Source organism: Solanum tuberosum, unplaced genomic scaffold (genome assembly GCF_000226075.1).
Source record: "Solanum tuberosum cultivar DM 1-3 516 R44 unplaced genomic scaffold, SolTub_3.0 scf00445, whole genome shotgun sequence".
In the NCBI taxonomy this organism is placed as follows: domain Eukaryota; kingdom Viridiplantae; phylum Streptophyta; class Magnoliopsida; order Solanales; family Solanaceae; genus Solanum; species Solanum tuberosum.
In genome coordinates this window covers 386952-410252 of record NW_006239374.1, presented here as the reverse complement: position 1 = coordinate 410252, position 23301 = coordinate 386952, and the positions used below count along the sequence as shown (strand labels likewise).

The 23301-nt window shown below is 34.5% G+C and overlaps 4 protein-coding genes across 4 annotated transcripts; 2 read left to right on the top strand and 2 right to left on the bottom strand.

Moving 5' to 3' along the window:
• Nucleotides 1–959: 959 nt before the first annotated feature.
• On the top strand, nucleotides 960–5517 carry LOC102580829 (probable leucine-rich repeat receptor-like protein kinase At5g63930). The gene is made up of 4 exons (XM_006363673.2): nucleotides 960–1592; nucleotides 2431–2691; nucleotides 2816–3694; nucleotides 4772–5517. Exons 1-4 carry the CDS (start codon nucleotides 1154–1156, stop codon nucleotides 5248–5250), a joined length of 2058 nt encoding a protein of 685 aa, XP_006363735.1. The 5' UTR covers nucleotides 960–1153; the 3' UTR covers nucleotides 5251–5517.
• A 615-nt stretch (nucleotides 5518–6132) lies between these two features.
• On the bottom strand, nucleotides 6133–11340 carry LOC102580480 (putative transferase At4g12130, mitochondrial). The gene is made up of 5 exons (XM_006363672.2): nucleotides 10720–11340; nucleotides 7585–7832; nucleotides 7173–7271; nucleotides 6724–6882; nucleotides 6133–6644 (listed from the first exon to the last, which is right to left on the bottom strand). The coding sequence occupies exons 1-5, from the start codon at nucleotides 11178–11180 to the stop codon at nucleotides 6406–6408; spliced, it is 1206 nt and encodes a 401-aa protein (XP_006363734.1). The 5' UTR covers nucleotides 11181–11340; the 3' UTR covers nucleotides 6133–6405.
• Nucleotides 11341–17405: 6065 nt separating this feature from the next.
• LOC102580155 (uncharacterized) lies at nucleotides 17406–18606 on the top strand. Its single transcript, XM_006363671.2, has 2 exons — nucleotides 17406–17701; nucleotides 17811–18606. Exons 1-2 carry the CDS (start codon nucleotides 17642–17644, stop codon nucleotides 18408–18410), a joined length of 660 nt encoding a protein of 219 aa, XP_006363733.1. The 5' UTR covers nucleotides 17406–17641; the 3' UTR covers nucleotides 18411–18606.
• Nucleotides 18607–19169: 563 nt separating this feature from the next.
• Nucleotides 19170–22881, bottom strand: LOC102579835 (peptidyl-tRNA hydrolase ICT1, mitochondrial). Its single transcript, XM_006363670.2, has 7 exons — nucleotides 22508–22881; nucleotides 21006–21065; nucleotides 20840–20922; nucleotides 20196–20260; nucleotides 20077–20110; nucleotides 19848–19918; nucleotides 19170–19759 (listed from the first exon to the last, which is right to left on the bottom strand). The coding sequence occupies exons 1-7, from the start codon at nucleotides 22818–22820 to the stop codon at nucleotides 19669–19671; spliced, it is 717 nt and encodes a 238-aa protein (XP_006363732.1). The 5' UTR covers nucleotides 22821–22881; the 3' UTR covers nucleotides 19170–19668.
• Between the last annotated feature and the right edge of the window lie 420 nt (nucleotides 22882–23301).

Below are 23301 nucleotides of genomic sequence, written 5' to 3'. Positions count from 1 at the left end.
ACAATAACAGCTTTCATTTCCACATGAATAAATTAAATACTCTTATTATATGGTGTAAATATTGCAAATGGAATTCAGAATCATTTGTTTTGTACGGCCAAAAACGGATAACTTGTTCACATTTTATTAGTTAATACAAGTTTGAATTTGGAGAAAGTGAAAGGCACTAAGATGGATCTGAAAATGGGAAAGAGACTAAATTAAAGTTTGAGGAATATTATATAGTATTATTCAGATTGAACAAACTTGTAATTGTTTATAGTGTAAATATTTTTTATATACTGAGTGTATTTGGTATGAAGAAAATATTCTTTCTTGCGTTTAGTGGATCAAAATGTGATTTGAAAAATTAGGAAAATAATTTTATCAAAGGAAACTGCGTAGGAAAACAAATTTTATAGTAAGTGACTTCCAAAGTTATTATCTCCCCCAAACTCCCCCAAACCTCCTCCCACTCTAACCTCGTAACGTTTCCTAAATAAATATTCTAGGAATACTATATTTTTATTAACTTATCAAATACTAGAATATATATATATATATATTGTTCAAAAAAATATCAAGAGACATTTTGCTTCTTACCAATAATAACACACTCATTATTATTATTATTATTTTACCCCTCGTCATAAGGAATGTGTTTACTATCTGAATAACTCATTTTATCACGCTCTTTATTAATGTATATGACTTAAACTTCAAATTTATTTGCACACCTTTTGAAAATCATAATAATATAAGCTAGAATTTCAAAATTAATAAAATTTTAAATTCTAAAATTTAATAAAATTATTGGATTCTTAATAATTAGTTACACACATTAAATAAATAAGTTTGCGTCAAAGTTATTAGATTCTATAAATATAAATTTAGGGTCAAAGTTATTAAATTCGATTGAATCGATAATAGAATACTAGCTCTTTGGCATATTTAAGAATATGCATGCATGTGTCAGACACTATGCTCAAAAGTCTTCCTTTCTGTATTTTCTAACTAACTCTCTTTTCTCCTTTGACAATTCACACCAATAAACTCCCCATTTTTCTTTCTCTCTACTGTGAAGCACCATTGAAATCCAATGCAAAAGCTCACTAGTACTTCATAAAAAACTCAACTTTTCACTCAAATCTGAAAGTTCACAAAGTTCAGAGAAATGGGGGTTAATTATTTCCTCTTAACTTTCATTTTTGCTCTGTTTGTTCTTGAATTTTCTTGCATAGAACCTGTTTGTGGAAATGCTGAGGTGAGAGCTTTGATGGAGATTAAATCAGCTTTGGACCCAGAAAGCAAGAAACTTTCTTCATGGACAAGTGATGGTGATCCATGTAGTGGTTCTTTTCTTGGTGTGATTTGTAATGAACATCATAAAGTAACAAATATTACTCTGACAGATAAAGGACTTACTGGAAAGTTGTCACCAGCAATTGCTGAGCTGAAGTGTTTGTCTGGTCTTTACTTGCATTATAATTCTTTAACAGGGGAAATACCAAAGGAACTTGGGAATTTGACTGAGTTGAATGATCTTTATCTCAATGTGAACAATCTTTCTGGGATTATACCACCAGAACTTAGAAACATGGCAAGTCTACAAGGTTTGTAGCCTTTGTAAACACCTTTCTGTTTAATTTTGAGGGAGAATGTTTCTCTTTTTTTCGTAGCTCCCACCTTTTTGCTGCCTTTGTGACTCGATCTGTCGTGATTTCTAAAAACAGTTGTATTAAATGATTTGTCATTTTCGAAGTTTTAAGATAAAATAATTATCCTTTTCTCATTCTACTTTTAATAGTAATTGTTCTTGAAGATCCTGTTTTGGTGACTCGAACCGACAACCTTAAAGTTGGAGGTAGAGAGTGCTTACAACTTGAGCAACCCCTGCTATCAGGGAAATTGCTTGCTGTTTCATTTTACTGTTTTTTGTGTGTGCTGCTGAATAATGAGTCTACATGAATTTAGGTAAACAGAGTAGACAGGTTGCAAAATTTCTTAGAGATCTATGCAGATTTTTTGGTTCTGTAAAGATAGGACTTTGTGGGGATTGATGGTTTACTCGTTTTTTTGAGTTCCTTCATCCATAAATTAAACAGTGCAAGTTTGAGAGAAAATAAAGTGTTACTAGTATATATATGAATTGTTGAATTTCCTAACATAAGGAAAGCTTTAAGTACAACAGTAGAAGTGGCTCAAAATTGCTTTAAGTAGCAGATTCGAATTCCAAGTATCCCTTGTTAGAATTCCTACTTCCGCCACTGTTGCACCCACACCCCCTTTTCTGGTCTTTATTCTTTCTTGTTAATTATATTTTTGGTCTGAACAGCATACTGAAATTTCTTTTCCAAATAAGGTGATGAAAGAAATGCAAGAACTTCTTTTTTTCCCCTTTCTACAATGATATGTGCTCTGAGATGATTTGTGCATTTTGTGGTTCCACAGTGCTGGACTTGAGTTGTAACCAGTTGACAGGGAGCATACCAACAGAGATTGGGTTCTTGAAGAAGTTGAGTGTTCTTGAATTGCAACGGAACAGGCTGACAGATAAAATTCCAGAGAACTTAGGAGTCCTCGGGACGTTGAAAAAGCTATATTTGGGATTCAATCAGCTATCTGGTCCGATTCCATTAAAATTAGCTGCTGCTCCCCAGTTGGAGGTTCTAGAAGTACAAAATAACACCCTCTCTGGAGTTATTCCTCCAGGTTAGTTGCCCTTTTTGAGTTCTCAACATTTTATAAATCCTTTTTGCCTATCTTGAAGTTACATCTTTTGAATGTGTTTTGATTTTAAACCTCTTTTTCTTCTTTTTATCTGGACTGTTTGTAGCTCTAAGGAGATTAAATGAAAAATTCAATTATGAAAGCAATCCTGGTTTATGTGGTACTGGATTTACTTCATTGAGAGTTTGCACTGCCTGGGATCATGTCAATGTGAATCAAGTTGGTTCTGATGTACCTGATTCCAATAATAACGGTGTCCCTATAGATGTCCCAGGAGCTGCTCATATTAGTCCGTTGCCTTGTAATCAAACTCATTGTTCAAGATCATCAAAATTTCCTCAAGCAATTATCGTTGCTTCTGTGATTACAGTCACTGTAACTTTGGTAGTAGCTGTAGTTTTCGGTATATTTAGACGAAGAAGGCTAAAACAAAGAGTAGGGAACACAAGTGATGCATCTGATGATAGGCTTAGCACTGATCAGGCAAAGGAAATATACAAGAGAAGCCCTTCTCCACTACTTACTGTTGAGTACTCAAATCGTTGGGACCCTATGACCCCTGAAAAGAGTTGCAATAGCATGTTCAATGAGTTCTTAAGTGGATTCAAGTTCAATTTGGAAGAGGTTGAGTCTGCAACTCAGCATTTTACAGAGACAAATCTATTGGGACGGAGCAATTTCTCTGCCGTCTATAAAGGAATTTTAAAAGATGGATCTACGGTAGCTGTAAAAAGCATCAGCGTGACAAGCTGTAAGTCGGAGGAGACGGAGTTCATGGAAGGATTGAGCTTATTAACCTCCCTGAAGCATGAAAACCTTGTCAAGCTAAGAGGTTTCTGTTGTTCAAAGGGAAGAGGCGAGTGCTTTTTAATCTATGATTTGGCCTCTAAAGGGAACCTTTCTCAGTATCTTGATGTTGAAGTAAACAGCAACCATGTTCTTGACTGGTCCAAAAGAGTTTCGATCATCAAGGGGATTGCAAAAGGTTGGTCTTCTTTGCTTTTGTTCATCATTACATCTTCAGCATTCTCTACAAATTTCTCAGAATATTTTAAAGTTTGGAAATATTATGGTTGTATAATATTTTCCCCATAATGTGGAGTCTTCTAAGAGTTCCATTGCATAGGCAGTTTATTACCACTAAAGTGCTTCTCACAGGAGTCAGGAACAGGAAGTGACTGTAGATTCATTTGCATGGTAATTAGTGGCAGAGTCAGGAGGGGTTCAAAGTATGAAGAAGTAAACACACAAAGAAGCCGAAGGGGTTCAACATTTACTATATATACATAAAAAATAATTTTAACCATGTATAAACAACGCAATTTTCTGCCGACCACCTCGGCCTACCTAGCTCCACCCCTGTGGTTAATATATTATCAAATTACTCCTCCATCCCAAAATAAGTGTCGCTTTAGTTCATTTCACGCCCATTAAGAAAAGTAATACATGCAAGGCATAGTTTACTAAGTCACCCCTAGTTATTAGATGAAGGAGGAGTAGTTCTTTAATATAAAGGTATTGTTGGAAACAAGGAGTACTATTTTGTCTTGACTTCTAAATAGACAATTATTTTGGGATAATTTTTTATGCTAAAATGACACTTATTTGGGACGGAGGGAGTAGTATGAATACAGAGAGAGATTGGACTTATTGCTTTAATTGAGAATTAAAGTTCCCTTGCCATCAAGGAAAGCAGTAGGACATGTCTCAAGAACCTCATTAATATGTGCATTTAATAGTTCTCCTATGTTCACTATTTCGAAACCAGTGCCTTTGATTTGATTAAAGATGAAATAGCACAGGTGCACCATCACTGCATTAACTTCAGTTATTCATATTAGAACAACAGGCAACAGATATTTGGGCTAAGTTTTAGTATAGCTAAGGTCTCTAATTAATAAAATCTTTAATACACTATGATGGCGAATGATTTCAACTTACCAACTATATTGTTTTTGTGAGAATCAGGGAAAACTTACCCATGTTTTTTGCGTTCTATCTTAATATGATTCCTTCATATTTCCTTTTGACTGATACCAATCGTTATGCATCTTTCTAACAGGACTAGGATATCTGCACAGCACCGAACCAGACAAACCTTCCATGGTTCATCGCAACATATCTGTGGAAAAAGTCCTCCTTGATCAACAGTTCACTCCACTAATACTGGACTGTGGCCTACTAAAGCTACTTGCTGATGATGTTGTTTATTCAGCACTTAAGGTCAGTGCTGCACTAGGATATATGGCTCCTGAATATATTACAACTGGACGATTCACAGAAAAGAGCGATGTATATGCATTTGGAGTAATTATCCTTCAAGTACTCTCTGGTAAAGGACTTCTGGACTGCTCAATGAGACTTGCTGCTGAATCTTTTAACTTTGAGAACTTCATTGACCCTAATCTCAAGGGAGCATTCTCCATAAGTGAAGCAACTATGCTAACTAAACTTGCAGTAAGTTGCACCCTTGAGGATCCAGATAGCAGGCCAAGTATGGTTTTAGTAAATGAAGAATTGAACAGGTCTAGTTGTGGTTGAAAAAGGAAAAATTGAAGTCCTTTTTGTTCGCGTTGAAATTTGTTGATGATTATTAACCATAGGGAACACGTGCCATAGCGATAGAGCTGCAGTTTTCTATCTATTATGCAATATCACTTGTTTCTGTATATAATGAGGCAGATTGAACAAATTCTTTTGATGGTTTGAAGGTGAAACTGGGACGCCCGTTGGCATCCTTGACTGTTGTAGCTCTCAGAAGAGATAAAGAGGAAGCTAATGAACTTGTACCATTATTTGATCTTTTCACTGTATTTTAATGTCTTTTTCAGGGCCAATATTCTGATAAATGCATTAGTCTTTGTATCGAGTGATCCAAATTCAATACAGTGCCTATGGCATATGGGTACAGACAAAATATATTGAATCGGTTCTCTTCTTTTTTTGTTTTCCACCTGGTATTCGGTACCAAAATTGGAGCCCAATTATTCCAGATTTGTGCTGCATACCGCAGCCCACAGCACCACTCTTGTGGGATGACCGCAAATTTAGCCCTTTGTTAAAAAAATTTTGATGGATTGTGGTGTCTAAGTGCTAGAAAACTGAATAGTTTTTAGAAGAAAGACATAATTGATGAATACGTTATGCATAATATTAAGATATGATTGAAATGCACGAGGCTTTATGAATGTTATGTTATAGGAAATTACCTAACAAAATGAAAAGCAAGTTCCACTGAACCTGTGAGATCAGTTTAAAAAGTATTTACATAGTGGTTGTCATTTGTATCTTTTACAAAATTGTTGTGGTGCAGTCAGAGTCATGAACCAATTTATCCCAATCAAGGATACACATTATCCTCTTCTTCTCATACCTGACTTGCCAAAGTTCCGTAATTACATGGTCCTCCAACATTTCGGGTTAGGTTAAGCGCAACGGGGATTTCGAACTGCCAACACATTACACGATCCTAACTTCAACATGTTTGATTATTACATCAATAACACAATATATTTGTACAACAAAAACATCCACTGCTATTACAAAGTATTCTCGTCTGATGAGTTGTCTTATTCCTTTCCATTCTTCGTATCCAAGAACTGAAGATCTTCGAAAAAAAAGGGAACTCTGAAACTTGAAAGGAGTTATTGCCAACTTTGGCAGGATGTGAGTAAGCAGTCAATAAATAGGATCACTCTATGCAGTTGAAGTCTGGTCTTGTTGATCTGATAACCATTCAGCAGGCCACCACTCTGGTTTAATTGCCTGGACTTTTACATCATCCAAACCTCGTATTGTCAACGAGCCTTTAAAGGCTTCATCCAAGCGCAGAAGACCCAAACCCCGGCTTCCAAGGGCAGTTGTGACAGTTCCTGCTTTCTTTCCAGATGATGCATCAATTACTTCCGACCTTGGAGCAACTTTTTGTTCCACCTCTGGTTTAGAAGGAGAAGGGGGACTCGTCAATGGTTCTAAAATAGTATGAAGTACTCAAGAAAACAATAAGAAAGCTACCTTTCCCACTGTCATTCACAAACTTAAGGGGAAGCAACCGTTTTCGGATGACCCCACGATGATGTGTGCGAGCAATGAGTTCTTGGCCCACATAGCATCCTTTATCAAAGCTTATTCCATTTAAACCAGCAAGATTGTACTCAAGCGGAACAGCTTCACCTGCGAACAAAGTTATAGATCAGAAAAGTGATTCATAAACTTCACAAACAAAAGAACGTAGAGAGTTCAAATGAAGATGAAAGAAAGGAAGAAACGGAAGGATTAAATGAAAGGCTTTAGTCCATTTTAGGTGACAATTTCTATAGCTCTCTCAGGGCACATTTCCCTAATTCCGCTATTTCAGATACTTGCAGACTCTCGAGTTGTTGTTTCCCACAAAATAATTGCATACAGAGGAGCTGAAAACTCAAGCAGAAAGTGAGACTAATATTAGATCAAGTAAAGTATACCTTTAGGAATCTCAGCTGAGCCTTCTGCAACTCCCTTCTCCAACCTCCACAGAAGATAATTCTCTTCGTTTGTCTCTTTGTCTGCCTCAACCAAAGGTGCTGAAGCAAATTTGAGAATATATGAGCAAGCATGTACAAGATCTACGACTAGTATAGCATGTGAGAAGACACAAAATTTATGCTTAATCAAGCAGAAATATGAGTAGATGACATGACCAAGAGTCCATTATATACCAACTATAACTTGAATTTGTTCAAAGTCAAATTCCTGAATCAAAGAGGCGTATCAATAAAGATGATGATAACAAGTCTACACTGATCAGCAGGATATGGGGCTGAGCCAACTTCTTCTGGACAAAATGAGGAAAGCGAAAGAGATGAAGCATTGGAAAGGTAAGTAACCAAGACTTACGAGTTGTGTTGGATGGAAAAATGCCCCTGAATCCAAGGCAATCTAATCTGGGATCTCTATACCATAGCCACCCACAATTGTTTCCTTGTGAAGATGACTGGCCAGAGCGATCAAACCCACCACCCCATCCAAGGGAGGCAGCATCTGGCTCTTCAGAGGATTTCTGAGTTAAATCTTGGCCAAACCTCTGCCAACAAGAGAAATCATCGGCAACGCTCTCTATTTCAACCTTAGACCTCAACCGATACCTGCATAAACAATAATATACACACATCTTTTACAAGAATCAAAACCAATATACAATAATGACAGTAAAAGAAACTGTATCCCAAAGGATACACTTTCCGGACTTTGCCATTTCAAGCCTTCAAACAACAATTTTCTAATAACCAGGAAATACAGGCATGCATTCTAGATGAACCATTTCAGCAGCTTATCCAAAGAAATAATGGTACATCCGCTTATGATTCAATCAACTAGTCACCATTAGTCCAACTATGAGGAATTGCAGCTTGCAGCTTTCACAACGGCTTATCCTCTGATCTTTTACAATGTAACTAACAATTCCACCCATAAGAGGACGGATCGGTGTCACCAATATCAATGGATCATTTCCATGTCTCATCAAAGTAGGCCTTTAATGAAAAGAACACCGAGGTTGAAGATTGTTTGAACTGCAACAACGAGACAAGCACTAACAAATATTCAAAAAATTCGGGGGCAAAGAAGAGATGGAGACGGTATAAATTTCATATCCATTGCATTTGCTTAGCAGTATCCAGCATTCTGCTTACGCCCTCCATTGTAAGTATGAACAAAAAAGGAGAGAGGGGGTCTGCTTGTCTCCGGCTCTTCGTGGAAAAAAAAGTCACTGGTCTTCTGTTTATAAGATAAGAGTACTTGACAGAAGAGATGTTAAATTTGATCCATCTATGTCCAAATCCCTGCTTTTTGAGTAGTGAAATGAGATACAACCAGTTCAACTGATCTCAGTCTTTCTGGATGTCCAGCTTGCATAGAATACCAGCACCTCCCTCTTTCAATTTTGAGTCTAGAATTTCATGTACAATCAAAGAGGCATAAGAAAAGCATTCTGATTTTTTGAGACCAACTTCACCATCACTGCTTTGAGCCTCTCTTCTAGGACTTTTGAGACAATTTTGTAAAGATCTCCCAATAAGACTAATTGGTCTATAGTCCTTAAGTTCTAATGCTCCTTCTTTTTCTTGGGAATCCAGGCAATGAAGGAAGCATTACTTGATCTCACCATCTAACAATGTTGATGGTAGTGATGTAGGGCTTCCATGATGACTGTACTGGTGAAATCCCAAGAACTTTGGTAGAAATCCATTGTTCACCCATCAGGCCCTGCATCACTTGCATAAACATTGTCGGATGGTGACATCTTTTTCTCATTGGACTTTAAGCTTTTGTTTTTGATGGAGCTTTGATTTCAGTTTCTAATTTTGATTGTGTTACAAGTATACAGGTAAACCGAGTTAATATGGGACATCCTTCTTTACTGTCAATTCTATCTAAAATCGGATCAGACACCCAACAGTCAACAGTCTAGCTACCGTTTTCTAGATTCACTAGTGCATCCAGTATGACAAGTCAAAATCACTTTTTACATCACCAAGACATCATGACGGATCTCATGCAATCCCTACATAAAATAAAGAATAATCACAAGATATAACACTGTAATGTGTGCAAGGAACAAAGGTTAACTAAACTGTTAGCTAGAGCACCTTGTACTGCAGCAAATACAATTTGGCAAACTATATCATGGCTAGAATGAAGAAGTCTTACATATGTTTTTCTAGCATAAAAAGGGGAAGTAAGATCCAGCCTTTCCAGATGACTTTTTATTCATGTATTACATAGTTCTATCATTAAAATAATTCGGACTTTGCCAGTAGGTGTGGTATATGCATGCATTAAACCTCTTTTGTAGGCAGAGAACTTTCGAGCTACTTTATCAACAAGAGAAAAAAAAATCAAGCTAATAAGTAGATTTACTCAAAGCGATGTAAACATAGATTTATGTAACATTTTTTCTAGTTAAAGAAGTATCAAGATAATATACATCCTTCACAGTGGATGTATATGGACTTCTCTTTCTTTGACGATATCTGAATAAGTTCTGATGAATGTGCCAATGATGATAGAAACTAAGATCTATCTCACATCTTGTCTAGGAAAGAATCTTCGACAGATTACATCTTACTTTCCAAGATATACTGGTTGGAAGAACTCTTTTGGCCCTTCAAGCTTCTCTATATACCTAACTGCATAATAAATACAACATTCGTCTTGCATTTACTAATTCAGGCATCTCAGAAATTCTGTACTGATCCTGGTTTCCATCTGAGGTAATTATGAATGGTTGGTTCTTCATATAACACCGTCTTTGCTCAGGGAGTGGATCTCTTTTCACTCGGCTTGCTCCGTCATGGACCTATGACACTTCCACTGAAGAGTTCAGTTACGCATTGCTTCTCATTACAACAGTTGCCCTGGTTATAGCAATGTTTGTAACATGGATTTGATCTGAGAGGAAAGAGTTAGAGAAGTGGAGGTGCGTCAAGTCCATTAGCTACTTCAACCCTGTGTCAGATAGGAGGGTGTGGAGATCCCGTGTTAGGATAGAATAGAAGGTTAGTAGGTAGTGAAGTGTTGTCTTGCTTTTCGATGGGTTTAAGCTTAGCGGTGCTTGTCATAGTAAAAGCCTTATTCTTGTAATGTCTTGTTTTTTATTTCTATCGTCATCTGTTGTTTCTTGTGTTTGAGTTATCGCACTACTTTGTTGTTGTTACAATTTCCTAACTAGAAGCTATGTTTCCAATTCACTGTCGTTTTCCTTTTCATACCTACTATGATTTGCTATTGTACACAGCCTTACCTGCCCTGCATTGTCAGGGGACAACAACTTTACTTGTTACACCAATGCTCCCCTTTGTATGAATTCAAATGATTCATCATCTACGTTTATCCTTAAGCAACAATCAATTAATCAATTTCATGCTGATACACCCACAGCTACATTTACAATATATCTCTCATCACAAATTAACTTCAATTTCATATGCAAAATGACATAAAGAGACATAAAGCTCAAAACTTGAAACTCACTTTTTCAGTGTTTGCAGAAGCTCATCCAATTCAGAACCATCAACATCAGCAAACAATTCCAGCTCCCCAGAATCAGGGCCAGGCCCGGAACCAGTCCGATCAAGCTTCTCATCAGCCCGAGGCGGCCTATACAAGAACATATCATACAAAAACCTTCCTTGAGGAGTCAAAAGAGCAGCATACACCGGAGGAACCGAAACGAACGGGGCATTGGTAGTAGCTAAAGTGGTCCTATCTTCGAGTTGTGGATTTTCTAACCTCCGTAGATCATTGGTAACAAGACCCTGAAGGAATTTAACGGTTTCGGGTCCAGTGAACCGGATAACGGTTCGGGTCTTGAGACGGGAAGCCATGGGCCCTGCATTTTCGAGCTGGGATTGATGAGAAAAGCGTCTGGAAGAGTTGATAAAAGTTGAATTTTTGGGTTTGAAGAAATGAAGAGATTGTTTGAAACGGTACATTGCTGGCGGCGATGGTGGTTGCAGAGCGGTGAGGACGGCGAGTATATGAAAACTGGGTGAGGGACACGTGGATTTAGATGGTGCTACGTGGTGAATAGGGAAGGAAGTTGGCTGTTAGGTGTTGAATAAAAAAAAAAGGGAAGTTGGGTGTTAGGTGTTCGATGAAATTCCCCACAGAAAAAATATTAGACAGCTTTCGAATAACTTAAACAGACGGCTTACAATGAGTGATGGAGTGGTAACTACTCGTCTCGTGTTTGAATTCCTTTAGATATACTTTTGTTAGAGAATGTTTTTCTTCCTCATATGAATTTTTTTCGTTCGTATTCAAATTTAATTGAACTTCGAGTAAATATTGCATACAGAATAAAAAAAAAAAAAATCAGTTTACAAGTGTCACGACTCACGATGCATTGTGCATGATACACCATAAACATCTTTTTGTGAATAGTTTTTTTTTTTTTTGCTATAAATAGAAACTCAATCTAGTTTATTACTTCTTCCGTTCATTTTTAATTGTCACAATTTACTTTTTTAGAGTTAAACCATAAGAACTTTGACTAATAGTTTACGATATATTTTTTCATCATATTGATATGTAAAAAGTTGCAATTTATAGTACTTTTCATATAGTTTTTAAATATCTAATTTTTTTTTGTTTAAAATATCAAATTAATCTAATTTAACTTTGAAAATTAGTCAAATTTACCGTTAAAAATACATAAAAATATACCGTTAATAGCTACTCTATTATTTTAGTGGACGATTATACATCGTAGTTTCCAAAAAGAAAATCTCAACTTGTGCAACACGGCCTAGCCTACTAGAAACTACTTGTTGGGTCCTAATCAAATTGCTTGCTTGCAAAGAACGATTAAATTTCTAAACTAAGATTAATTATTTAATTAGCATTTGCCATTATTTTGAGCTTAACAAATCCGTGTACTAAAACAAACCAGATGTTTTATAATTCTAAGTCAACTAACTTATTTTCAACTATGGTGTTGAGTATAACAACCCAATAACTAACCAAAATTCAATATTTTAAAATTAATGAAACCATGGTAATTAAACTAATCAGGCTCTAATTTCCAGTTACATCATGTTCATTTGCTTGTACATATCCGATTAATTAAAATAATGATTACAGTTACTGTAATTATATTATTGTAATATAAGGTCCATTTCGGATAAATTCAGTAATCTAATTATCATTACTAACTTTTAATAAATTTCTTATGGGCTGCTTAACAAACTCTATCCAACAATTGTTATTATGATATGTTTGTTTAGATTATATTTTCGTTTTTTTTAATTTATTCACCGTCACCCCTACCTAAAAAGTATTAATTAATAATCTTATCACCTGATTAAATTTGTGTTAAAAAGATTTTTCATTTTTTAATGATTAAAGGTTTGAAGCAAGCTGCAAATCTATAGTGACACGATCAAGTGGGATTAATTAGTGCTATGGAAGATTAATGATCTAAAAACCGGAGTTACTTCGCTAGTACATAATCTTTTTTTTTTCAAAGGAGAGAAGAGACTCCCTTCGTACATAATCACTCAACTATTGAAAATTATATATTAAAGTATTTCTTCTTTATTTTGTCATAAAAAGTTACATGGTATGTAGTGGATATTTATGGACGCACTAGTTTAAGTTTAATTTTGGTATTAGTTTTAATTAATTACTATAGTACCTACGTAAGAAAGAAAGAAAAAGAAAAGATCAATATATATCACTTTGGGGGAAAAGATCATATATACAACTTGTCAAAGAATGATATATTTAACAAAGTCCAACTTACTTATCATTATATCAAAGTGATTGATGCCATGACATATTTTTTTGTCTCTAGAACAACGTCAATGTTTTTATATACTTTCTCCGACCATATCGTGTCAGAGTCGGAATTTTCACTAAAAAATAAAAAATGTAAAATATAATTCACAGAAAAGTCAAAGAATGTTAATATGTAATATATACATAAAATATTAATTTTACATAGTTATACAATATAATTTTTCGATAAAAGATATCAATTGACATCTCATAATGCGTCCAGATTATAGTGTCAACAATCAATATTAATAAGGATTATATTGTGTATCTCTTTGACCATATGGTATACATGTTGAGTGTAAAGGCTAAAGTGTAAACTCACATATATAATATAATGGTGATTATCTGTTAAATCAATATAAAAAACTGATAATTAAGCTTTAGCTATCATTATATAGTCAAAGCCGTTCTATAACAGTCAATCGTATTTTTTTAATTGATTTTTCATCATATGCTTTTTATAATAGCATTTTTCTACCAATCAAAAAAATATTGAGACAAACGACACCAATATAAAAAGGTTTGAAAATCTAAAATCTTATTATAGCTAAATACGTAAAAGATTCGGTACATGTCTTGAAATCTCTCGTTTTCACTTCAATTGACTTTGAGGGAGTAGAATATTTCACTATCCTACCTAATAATTAAACAAAAAAAAACGAACAATTTAATTAATACTAATACTACTATGTAATTTCAATTTGGCAGAGAAATATATTTATAAGAATTAATTAGAAATGTTAAAAAGTAGAGTGATGAATTAAAAATGCGTAAAATGAATGTTGAAATAAAATATAGTGATACCAATTCATATTAATTTCAATTGTTAAAGAAAAAACTTTTCTAATTCAACAACTTGCGAATTATATGATAACAATATAGTAATTAAATATAGTTATGTTTAATATTTTTAAAATTACTATTTGTAATTTCTACATACAATTTTTTTTAAAGAAATTATTTTCTTCATAAGACATGTCGTTGACTTTTAAGTACGAAGAGATTTTTTTAAAAGTACGGTACGATGACGTGGCGACATAGCCAACCAATGAGGAAGGAATAAATAATGCTTGAAGTCAACGCAATTGTCTGCTAAAATAGAGTCATATTTTTTAATAGAATAATAACAGACGTTAATTTATTCAAAAAAAAAAAAATTAAAAAAAAAAAGGATACGTACACGGTATTATTGTCATTTATCTTTTACTATAAAGTATAATTTTTCTTTAAAAAATAAATATTTACAAATATAAGTTGGAAATAGTCAAAAGGGATGGATTATATAGATAATTAGCAAATGTGATGATAAATGTGTATATCCTGTTTTATTAAATCTAACTAATACTAACTAAAGTCTTGTGGAGATCTAGAACTTCGACATCAATGCATCTATTCCTTATCTTCGTCTTAAGATAAATGTATTTAATTATGAACTATAGCGTGTATGAAAATTGATATTGTAATAAAAACAATATATCAGGTATATATAATCTTGTAAGTGGGGTCGATAGAAAATAATGTGTATGCAATTTTACTTCTATTTTGAAAATGTAACGAGGTTATTTTCTATGGACCTTCGGCTCAAGTAAATCATATTAAAATAAATATGAATAGAAAATACAATACTAAATTAGAAGTCATGTAAAAAATAATGGAGAAAAGAACAATATCAACAACATATAATATGATAAATCAGAGTAAAAAAAAAACATGTAATAATTAAATCGAAGATAGCAATTATTATACACAGTACCTTAGTTCTTTAACTTCCATATCCTCTTATTTATGGTCATGTTCAATAAGTTGCAGGTGTGTTGATCACATATCATTTCTAAGCACCTCTCCATAATAAATGTTCAACATCTTCTACTTCTCCTCAGACTTAACATAGCCAACTTTCACTCCTGGGGTGTATATATATATATATATATATATATAGCTATCACTATAAAAAAAAGTGTGAATTACATGGGAATTTTTCTGGGGATTAGTATGAAAATTCGCAGAAAACTTATTTTCCTTCAAATTTTCATACTAATTCTCGGGAAAATCCCCATGTTATTCACAATTTTCTTGTAGTGTATCCTTCACATGTCTAAACCATCACAAACTCGCCTCCTTCCCATTTTGTTCGCCACTGAGATCAGTACTCCTACTATGTCCCAAACATTTTCGTTTCTAATCTTCTTTGTTTTTACTATACTCACACAACATCTTAGTATTCTCATTTTCGCTACTTTCATCTTCTGAACCACTTAGCTCCAACCTACTTATACATATTAGTGTACATACGTACTAGCTAGTGTACTATTGTTAAAACTTATTATTGATAGTACGTACTATATTTTTGTATGTTATATGTGTGGAGGAAGAAATAGCATTAAATTAGAGACGGGGAAAACAGAAAATGGGAAGAAACAAAATAATATTGAGCTGTCTTTACAAAATATTGTGCCATCTTTTATTACGTCTGTTGAGTATTAATAGGAAGTAGACAAATATCTTTGTTGTTTTCACTATAAATCAATAGCCGTATACACTTTTGCTTCTACTACTTAATTAAAACCTGGCACTCTCCCCAAATACCTTTCAACTCACAATATAATGGTTTCATCGATACAATTTATGTGATGGTATTAGAAGAAAATATCAGTTTGTTATTTATTGTGTGAAAAATATTAATTTTACTCTTTGTTACTTTTTATGTTAAGTGGTTAAAATATAGTCTTTCGTTGTTAGAAGTTAGGATTGTTCAAGATAAACGTCTAAATCTATGTGACACTGACATTTTAATGAGATGAACACTACATGACATATCACGTCATCTTCCCGTTTACTTCTACCTCTAGCACCATCTTCTCCTCTACCACGCCCACAAATTCATCATTTTCGCATAGTAAAACACAAATTTGACATTTCTAAATATGTCACATTAAATAAAATTGAGAAGATATTATAGACCTTTTTTTGTTTAATTCCTTTTTGACAAACATTATCTTTCCTTTTGTGTGAACGTAAAAAAGAAATGTAAGTGTAGATAACGTATTAGTTGGATGTACATCATTTCCTAATAATTATTTTTGAGAAAAATGGGATTGCACCGCGTATGCGATGACAAAGGCGAAGTAAAAGGACAACAAATACCAATATATTGTCATGGTTATATCAGTATAAATAACTTGTATCGTAATATTTGTGTGATTATAAAAGCTTCTGCATAAAGATAAAATGATAATAGTAAAGTTTCCAAATTTAATAATATGTCACTTCAATATCTATTCTAATTTATATAATTTATTTTTATTTTTAATTATTCCAAAAAGAATGATACAATTTTATATTTTAACTTTTGACTTACCATTTTATCTTCGATGAAATGAAACTTGAAAGTATCTTCTTTTTCTTTGGTTCCTTGTGCCGATGTTTGGTACTCATATTTCTGAATCTAAATTTGGGGTGAAGAAGTCTCACATTGGATGTAAAACATTCTCTACCAAAGACTATATTATGTATCCAACGATGTTCGAATCTAAAATCTCTAGTTAAGAATGAAACAATATTTATCAATGATCATTCTATCACATTAATTCTTGTTAGTAATAGAAATGTTTATGCCTTATTTTCAACAATAATTCTTTTAAAAATTTATTTCTTAAACTCTGATCAAAATACATCATATAAGTATAAATAAAAAATATTCTTTTACAATAGATTTAATAAAAAAGTTACTTAATAATTTGATGGAAAGAGATCTCCTTTTTTTCTAAAAATTGATTTGTAGATCACCTATAATATATGGTGGTAGTTGACAGTGGCAGTGATCGAAGAATATATAGTAATAGTTGACGGCGGTGCTAGTTGTGATGACAGAGTTTGTTGATGGTAGAAATTGACTATAGTGGTGATGGTGGAGGTGACGATAACTACAGAAACAGAGGCGATGATGACAAATTGACAATGGATATAATCATAATGATGATGAAGAAGATAAGTGTGGTAGTAGCTGACAGTAGTAGTTAGCAACGGAGTGTTTATGATGACAGAGGGAATTGGTGGTAAACGGCGTGATGGTGGTTGGCAATGATAGTAGCGGTGATTATGAAGATAGAGGTGATTAGTGATTGTGACCGGTGATTATGAATTGAATAATGATAAATATAATCTATATAAAAATACTTGTTAATAATATTAAAACTCTATTATAGATCTTAATGATTTAAGATATATTCAAACTAACCGTATCAAAAGAATATGAAAAACCGACTGAAAGGGTGTGAAAAGGCAAAAACTAAATAAAACAAGAGAAGTAAGGCAAAAGAAATCCACAGAAAAACAAGGTAATACCACCACGTTGGAATTGCATGGTAACCGAATGTCAACTCTCTTCAAAAAAATTGACCTTTTCCCTTATTCTTAGCTTTCTAGAGAATCGCTTTGCTTCCTTTTTTCTCTCTCTGTCTCTCTCAATATAAAACCCCCCATTGTTATCACATATACTGTAATAAGCAATCCCCATTTTCACTAACTTCTCCTCAAAGAAAAAACACCAAGAATTCACCAACTACTAAAACCCCATTTACACCAATCAACAAATTTCAAAAACAGAGATAAAGAAATGAAGTTAGTTTGGTCTCCAGAAAAAGCATCTAAAGCTTATATCGATACTGTTAAATCCGTAAGTATATACATACAATTTCAACAAATTCCCAATCCCCTGTTTTTTCCCTTTTCCCCCTTTTGTTTTTATTCCAACAGTTGTTGATTTTCTTGATTTTTCGATACAGTGTGAGATATTTCAAGAATCGAGTGTAGCAGAGATGATATCGGCTATGGCTGCAGGATGGGATGCTCAGATGATTGTGGAAACATGGTCGAGAGGTGGGGTTATGGCTACAAGTATTGGATTGGCTGTGGCAAATCATCATACAGGTGGTAGGCATATATGTGTAGTACCAGATGAAGATTCAAGAACAGAGTATGTAGAAGCTATGGAAAAAGCTGGGATGTCGCCAGAAGTTGTGATCGGAGAACCGGAAGAAGCGATGGATGGGTTGATGGGGATTGATTTTTTGGTGGTGGATTGTAGAAGAAATGATTTCGGTAGAATTTTGGGAGTTGCTAAATTAGGACACAGAGGTGCAGTTTTGATTTGTAAAAATGCAAGTTCAAGAATTGCTTCTGATTTCCGGTGGCGGAGTGTTCTCGACGGGAAATCAAGAATTGTTCGGTCGGTTTTTCTGCCGGTAGGCAAAGGTCTGGATATTGCTCATGTCGGAGCCACCGTGAAAGGCGGCGGAAAAAAGGGTGGCTCCGGGAAGACAGAAAGTCGATGGATTAGACATTTTGATAGAGATTCAGGGGAAGAATTTGTGATACGCAAGTGATGAAGTCCAAAATTCAAAATTCTGTTATAGTATATTTTTTTTCTCTTGTTTAATTATTTTTCTTTTAGGTTTTTGTGTATATTATAGACGATACAAAATTAACCAGGTTCCTGTCTTGCCAATTTTGATATATGCTAGTGCTTATCTTTCGAGGTTCTGTCAAAAGCATTCACTCTACTTGTGAAATTAGACTTTTTGATATATGTCAATGCTTATATTTCGAAATTTTATCGAAAACAATCACTCTATTTTTATAACAATCACTCTATTTTTATGAAATTACACTTAGTTATTGCTAGTGCTTATCTTGGTGATGAAAATTGTATATAGGTGTCATAAATTTTTGGATTAAATAGCACACAGATTTCATAGTTGTTATAGAAATCAGAATTGACCAGATACAATAACTTCCGTTACGTTACTTATTCACGTCTTCGAGAAAGGCAAATAAACATTAAATGCTTCAACAATATTTAATGGTGTTCGATAATACTCTTACGTATTTTAGTTGTTTCTTTCCTATCACTATCTAACAAAAGAAAATACGATATGACTTGTGATGCATGGTGGAACTGCTCCACACTTAACTAGAAGTATCAAATTCGAGCCTTGGTAGGAAGAAAATCATGTTGAGAGCAGTACTCCCGAATAACCCTGCAGTGTGCGATCTAAATTTAGTTGGGCTCCAATGTTTCATTATTCCTTGTATAAGTGAATCATAAAAAATTACATACATGAAAACTAATGAACACATACAAAAAATTCAACAATTACTAAATATGAACACATAGTTATAGAAGTACAATGAGTTCCATGCTAAGAAATTTAAAGGCTGAATTCATAAAACAAAAATCCTGAACCAGCCTGTCACACACAAGACGTCGGACGTCGGAACATAAAGAAGACGGGTGGATGCATTATTCTTTTTGTGTGTGTGCGTGTAACTACAGAGGCAATACTCACCCAAGAACTAAGCTTACCTATCCAATATCAACATCTTCAGAAAGTGCAAAGATACTTTGCTCTCAGTAAATCCTCTCAGCTAAAGTTTAGGCTGGTTGACAATGTCTAGATTCTTTAAAGCTAACACAGTGTATAAGTTATATCAAGAAGCCGTCATCTGAAGGACCTACAGAGGATTCTGTACTAATTCCTCAAACATTTTTGTATCGTTTAAAAGCAGGATGAAGGAAATGATCAAAGTGCTGGGAGAATTTGATAGCAAAGTGCCTGTGTTAGACATCTTGAGCTCTTGGAATCAGTCATAACTATCTCTGCTTCTTCGCATAGCCTTCTTTTGTGACTGGGCCTTCTTATTGTCAAGTCGTTTGCGCTCCCCAATAGCAGCCCTTTTTAATAGGGAAATGAGATTGGTTATTCCAGAAAATTACAAGTTTGCATAAAATCACATAATTGGTATGTGTTGAGAATGCTTACAATTTCGTTATTCTTTTCACTTGCTCTTCAGATGGAGGTGGTGGTACATAAGAAGCAGCATCAATTATATCCTGTGATACTGAGACTAATGAGAAATTCATAATAGACCTGTATATGGAGGAACAAATTTACTCACTGAAACATCATCTGAACACTCAAAGATGAACTTCTACCATTCCAATTGATAGAAAGTGGGAACAGTCATATAATGAATGATCCATATGAGTACCTGTAATTTACTCAAAGCATCTTCGATGTTACCCCTGAAAAGAATCATAGCACGCAATCAGCTTTGTGGCCTTGAATAAGGTCTAAGCAAACAGAAAAGAATATAGGGAAGAGGCTCACTTCTGAGTTCTCGTCTTTGTTGAAGAGATCACAAGCTCTCCATCCTTATTTATCCGATTCTTCTCCTGTTTAGAATATTAAAAACTTAGCCCAAGTGTTAGGTGAGTTGAAACTTGCAGTAAAAAAAGATAACAATAATTATAATGCAAATTACGCACAAGCATTATGGCTTTTTCCAGTTATCAGATATGCGAATGTGTAGAACAAGCATCATTAATCAGTATACTTCAAATCTTCAATCACCTAATTATGGATCTAAAAGTGTACAGGGAAGTTATCAGCATATGGTAAAAAATAATTGCGACCAGTCCATAGCCAATTGAAACCATACATTTATGGAGAACAGTGGCAAAGTGTCCCTTCAAACCATCATGAAATCATGACAGATGAGGCACTTACTCCATAATACGCCATAAGCGTTCATGATGGTTAGCAAAGAGCTAGCGTGATGTATCTCTCCATACATAAAAACCTTTCTTGCAAGAGACGTGACAGGAAGAACCAAGAAACGGACTTTAACATTCTTGTACCAACTTAAATAATAGCTAGTTGGATGAAATGAAAACTGAGATACTACTTGATTAAGTCCACCGAGTTATCTTTCTAAAGAAAGCATAAACAGTAAAATACAGGTCTTCGCTCACCATTTGCAAAATCTTCTCTCTGACTCTGTCACTTAACCAATAAGCTTTTTCAACATTGAACCGCATATCCACCTTGGTATTTACTGTAAAGATAAAAATTTCTTGAAAAAGAAGGAAATGAAAACTTAGAAGGCAATCTTATCTTCTGAAACAAGCTGCACCAGACCTTTATTGACATTTTGACCTCCAGGACCTCCACTTCTTGCAAAGTTGACAGTCACGTGATCTGGACCAAACAATAGAACAAAGAAGAACACCACCAAAAGACTTAGCTTTTCCATTTTGTTCAATAAATACAAGACATCCTGATCAAAAAGCTGAATAATTAATCAGAAGCAACACTTCTTCCCTGTGAAAAACTAAATTGAATTGAACATAAAAGACGAGAACATGTAATGTACCAGAGATCAACCATTCTCATTTTTCTACACCCCCACCCCCTTGTGTCCTCTCATAAGAGTAAGTTACAAAGATCTTTTATAGGTCAGTATAAGAAACCTGGCCTTTCTTTTAGAAAATATGCATGAAAAAGAAAGGTTTTGATGAATATTAGATATTCCAAGTGGTTTTTGGCTTGTCACTGAGCAGAAGAGCCATATTAAGCAATTTCATACTGTAGCTGTTACAACTACTTCTGTCCTAAGAAGTTAAAAAGGAAATCCAGAATAAGTTTAAATTGGTAATAGTCGCTTTAGTCCTACTCTACCTGTGGAGCAAATTTGATTAGTATCCCCAGTCTTTGACATTGATGTTATGCAATACACATTCTTTTTTTTTCCTTTTTTAAATGAAGGTGGTGTCTGGGTCAGTTTATGCGCACCTCATCTATTCCACCGTGTACTTGCTTTTGTCCACCAATACAAGTATCTAGCAACTCTACTCACTAAGGCTTAGGCTATACATATTCTAGCAGTCTTTTTAATAGCAGTCCTAGTCCAAAGTATTTTAACATTTTTGGCTACTCTAGACAATTTTCCCTACTACCTACTGCTCTGTGCTTCACAGTTCACATACAAATTCCTCAAAATCTTTCTGGTGAAAATCACAAATAATTCTGAGACCAAGTAAACAAAGACTCTAGACCCCAACCCAAACCAAAAAAAAATAAAAATCACTGGAGAAGTGGCACTCTCAGCCCAACAAAAAACATTTGATGACACCGATTATAATCCAACTTCCAAGCTAACGCCCACTGACATCACTTGTAAGGTAATATATTCACACAGCTGATTTCTCGAATACCATTTCATATGCAATCAGTCAGTAAAACAAATTTCATTTGCTTAACTCTATGAAATTATCAAGTACCCCGACATGGAGATGGAAGTGAAAGGATATCAATTGATCAACTATGTCTTCATCGGGACAATCTCAATGTGAGAAGATACACCAACTAATTTTGAATTCCAAATCTGCTTCAAGGCTGTACCACTAAACTACAGTTACTGCATTTAAAAAATGGACCTTCATTTCCGACAGACCAAAACAAACTCTAAAACTTGCAAAAAATGTAAATTTTACAGGATAAGGAGGTGTTCCATACATTGCTATTCTAAGTCCCGAAAAAGTAAAGTTTTCAATTAATAAATTCCGGGCATTTTCTGTGGAAGTCAATGAAAATTGGAGATGGAAAAAGATGAGCTTCATATATAGAGGCAATTGAAATACCAAGAGTAATCTTAGGAATAGGATCGTTGCCCGCAGCTTGAGCTCGCTCCTTAGCTTCATGTAACAGCTGTTGAACCTGAGCAAGCCGCGCCGGAGACTTCTTTCCATCATCAGCACCACCATTGGACGACGCCGCACACCTAACCGGACTAAAAGAGACACTCCGTGATAAAATTCGATGACTCACAACAAGGTTCGTCGCCGGGAACGGTGCCGGCGAGATGTGGATGAAGCGAACAACATTTGGGAAGTGTATTGACGGACGGAAAATTCCCCGGACGAGAAAGCTTGTGGTAGTTCTGAATGATGCCATTTTCCGGTGCGAAAATTGAAGCCCAGTCTTAATAATGGTTAGTATTAGAAGCCCATGATCTAATTGTGAAATATGTTGTTTTTTGGTGGCCCACTTGGAGACTAACTATGAAGACGTTTTTCATTCAGGAGTATATAGTATATATATAATTATAATAATACATAGAAAAATAATCAATTTGCAAATAGAGAGGATAACTGATTTTGGACCTTGAATACTCAGATCGTAAAAGTTACTCGAAATGTCATTTTGGTTTAAAAGTTGATTCACACCAAGGGAATGAAAATGAACTTTATTGGACTCTACACAAGAAGAGAGACCCGAAGGATGAGCTTATAACCCAAAGGGAGAGCTTATAGCATCAAAAAGCAATCTAGACAAAATTACTACAAAAATGACTAATTTATCCCAAAATAATTATCAATTTAAAAATCTAAGACAAGCTTGATTATTGTTTTCTATTATACTTTTAAAACACTGA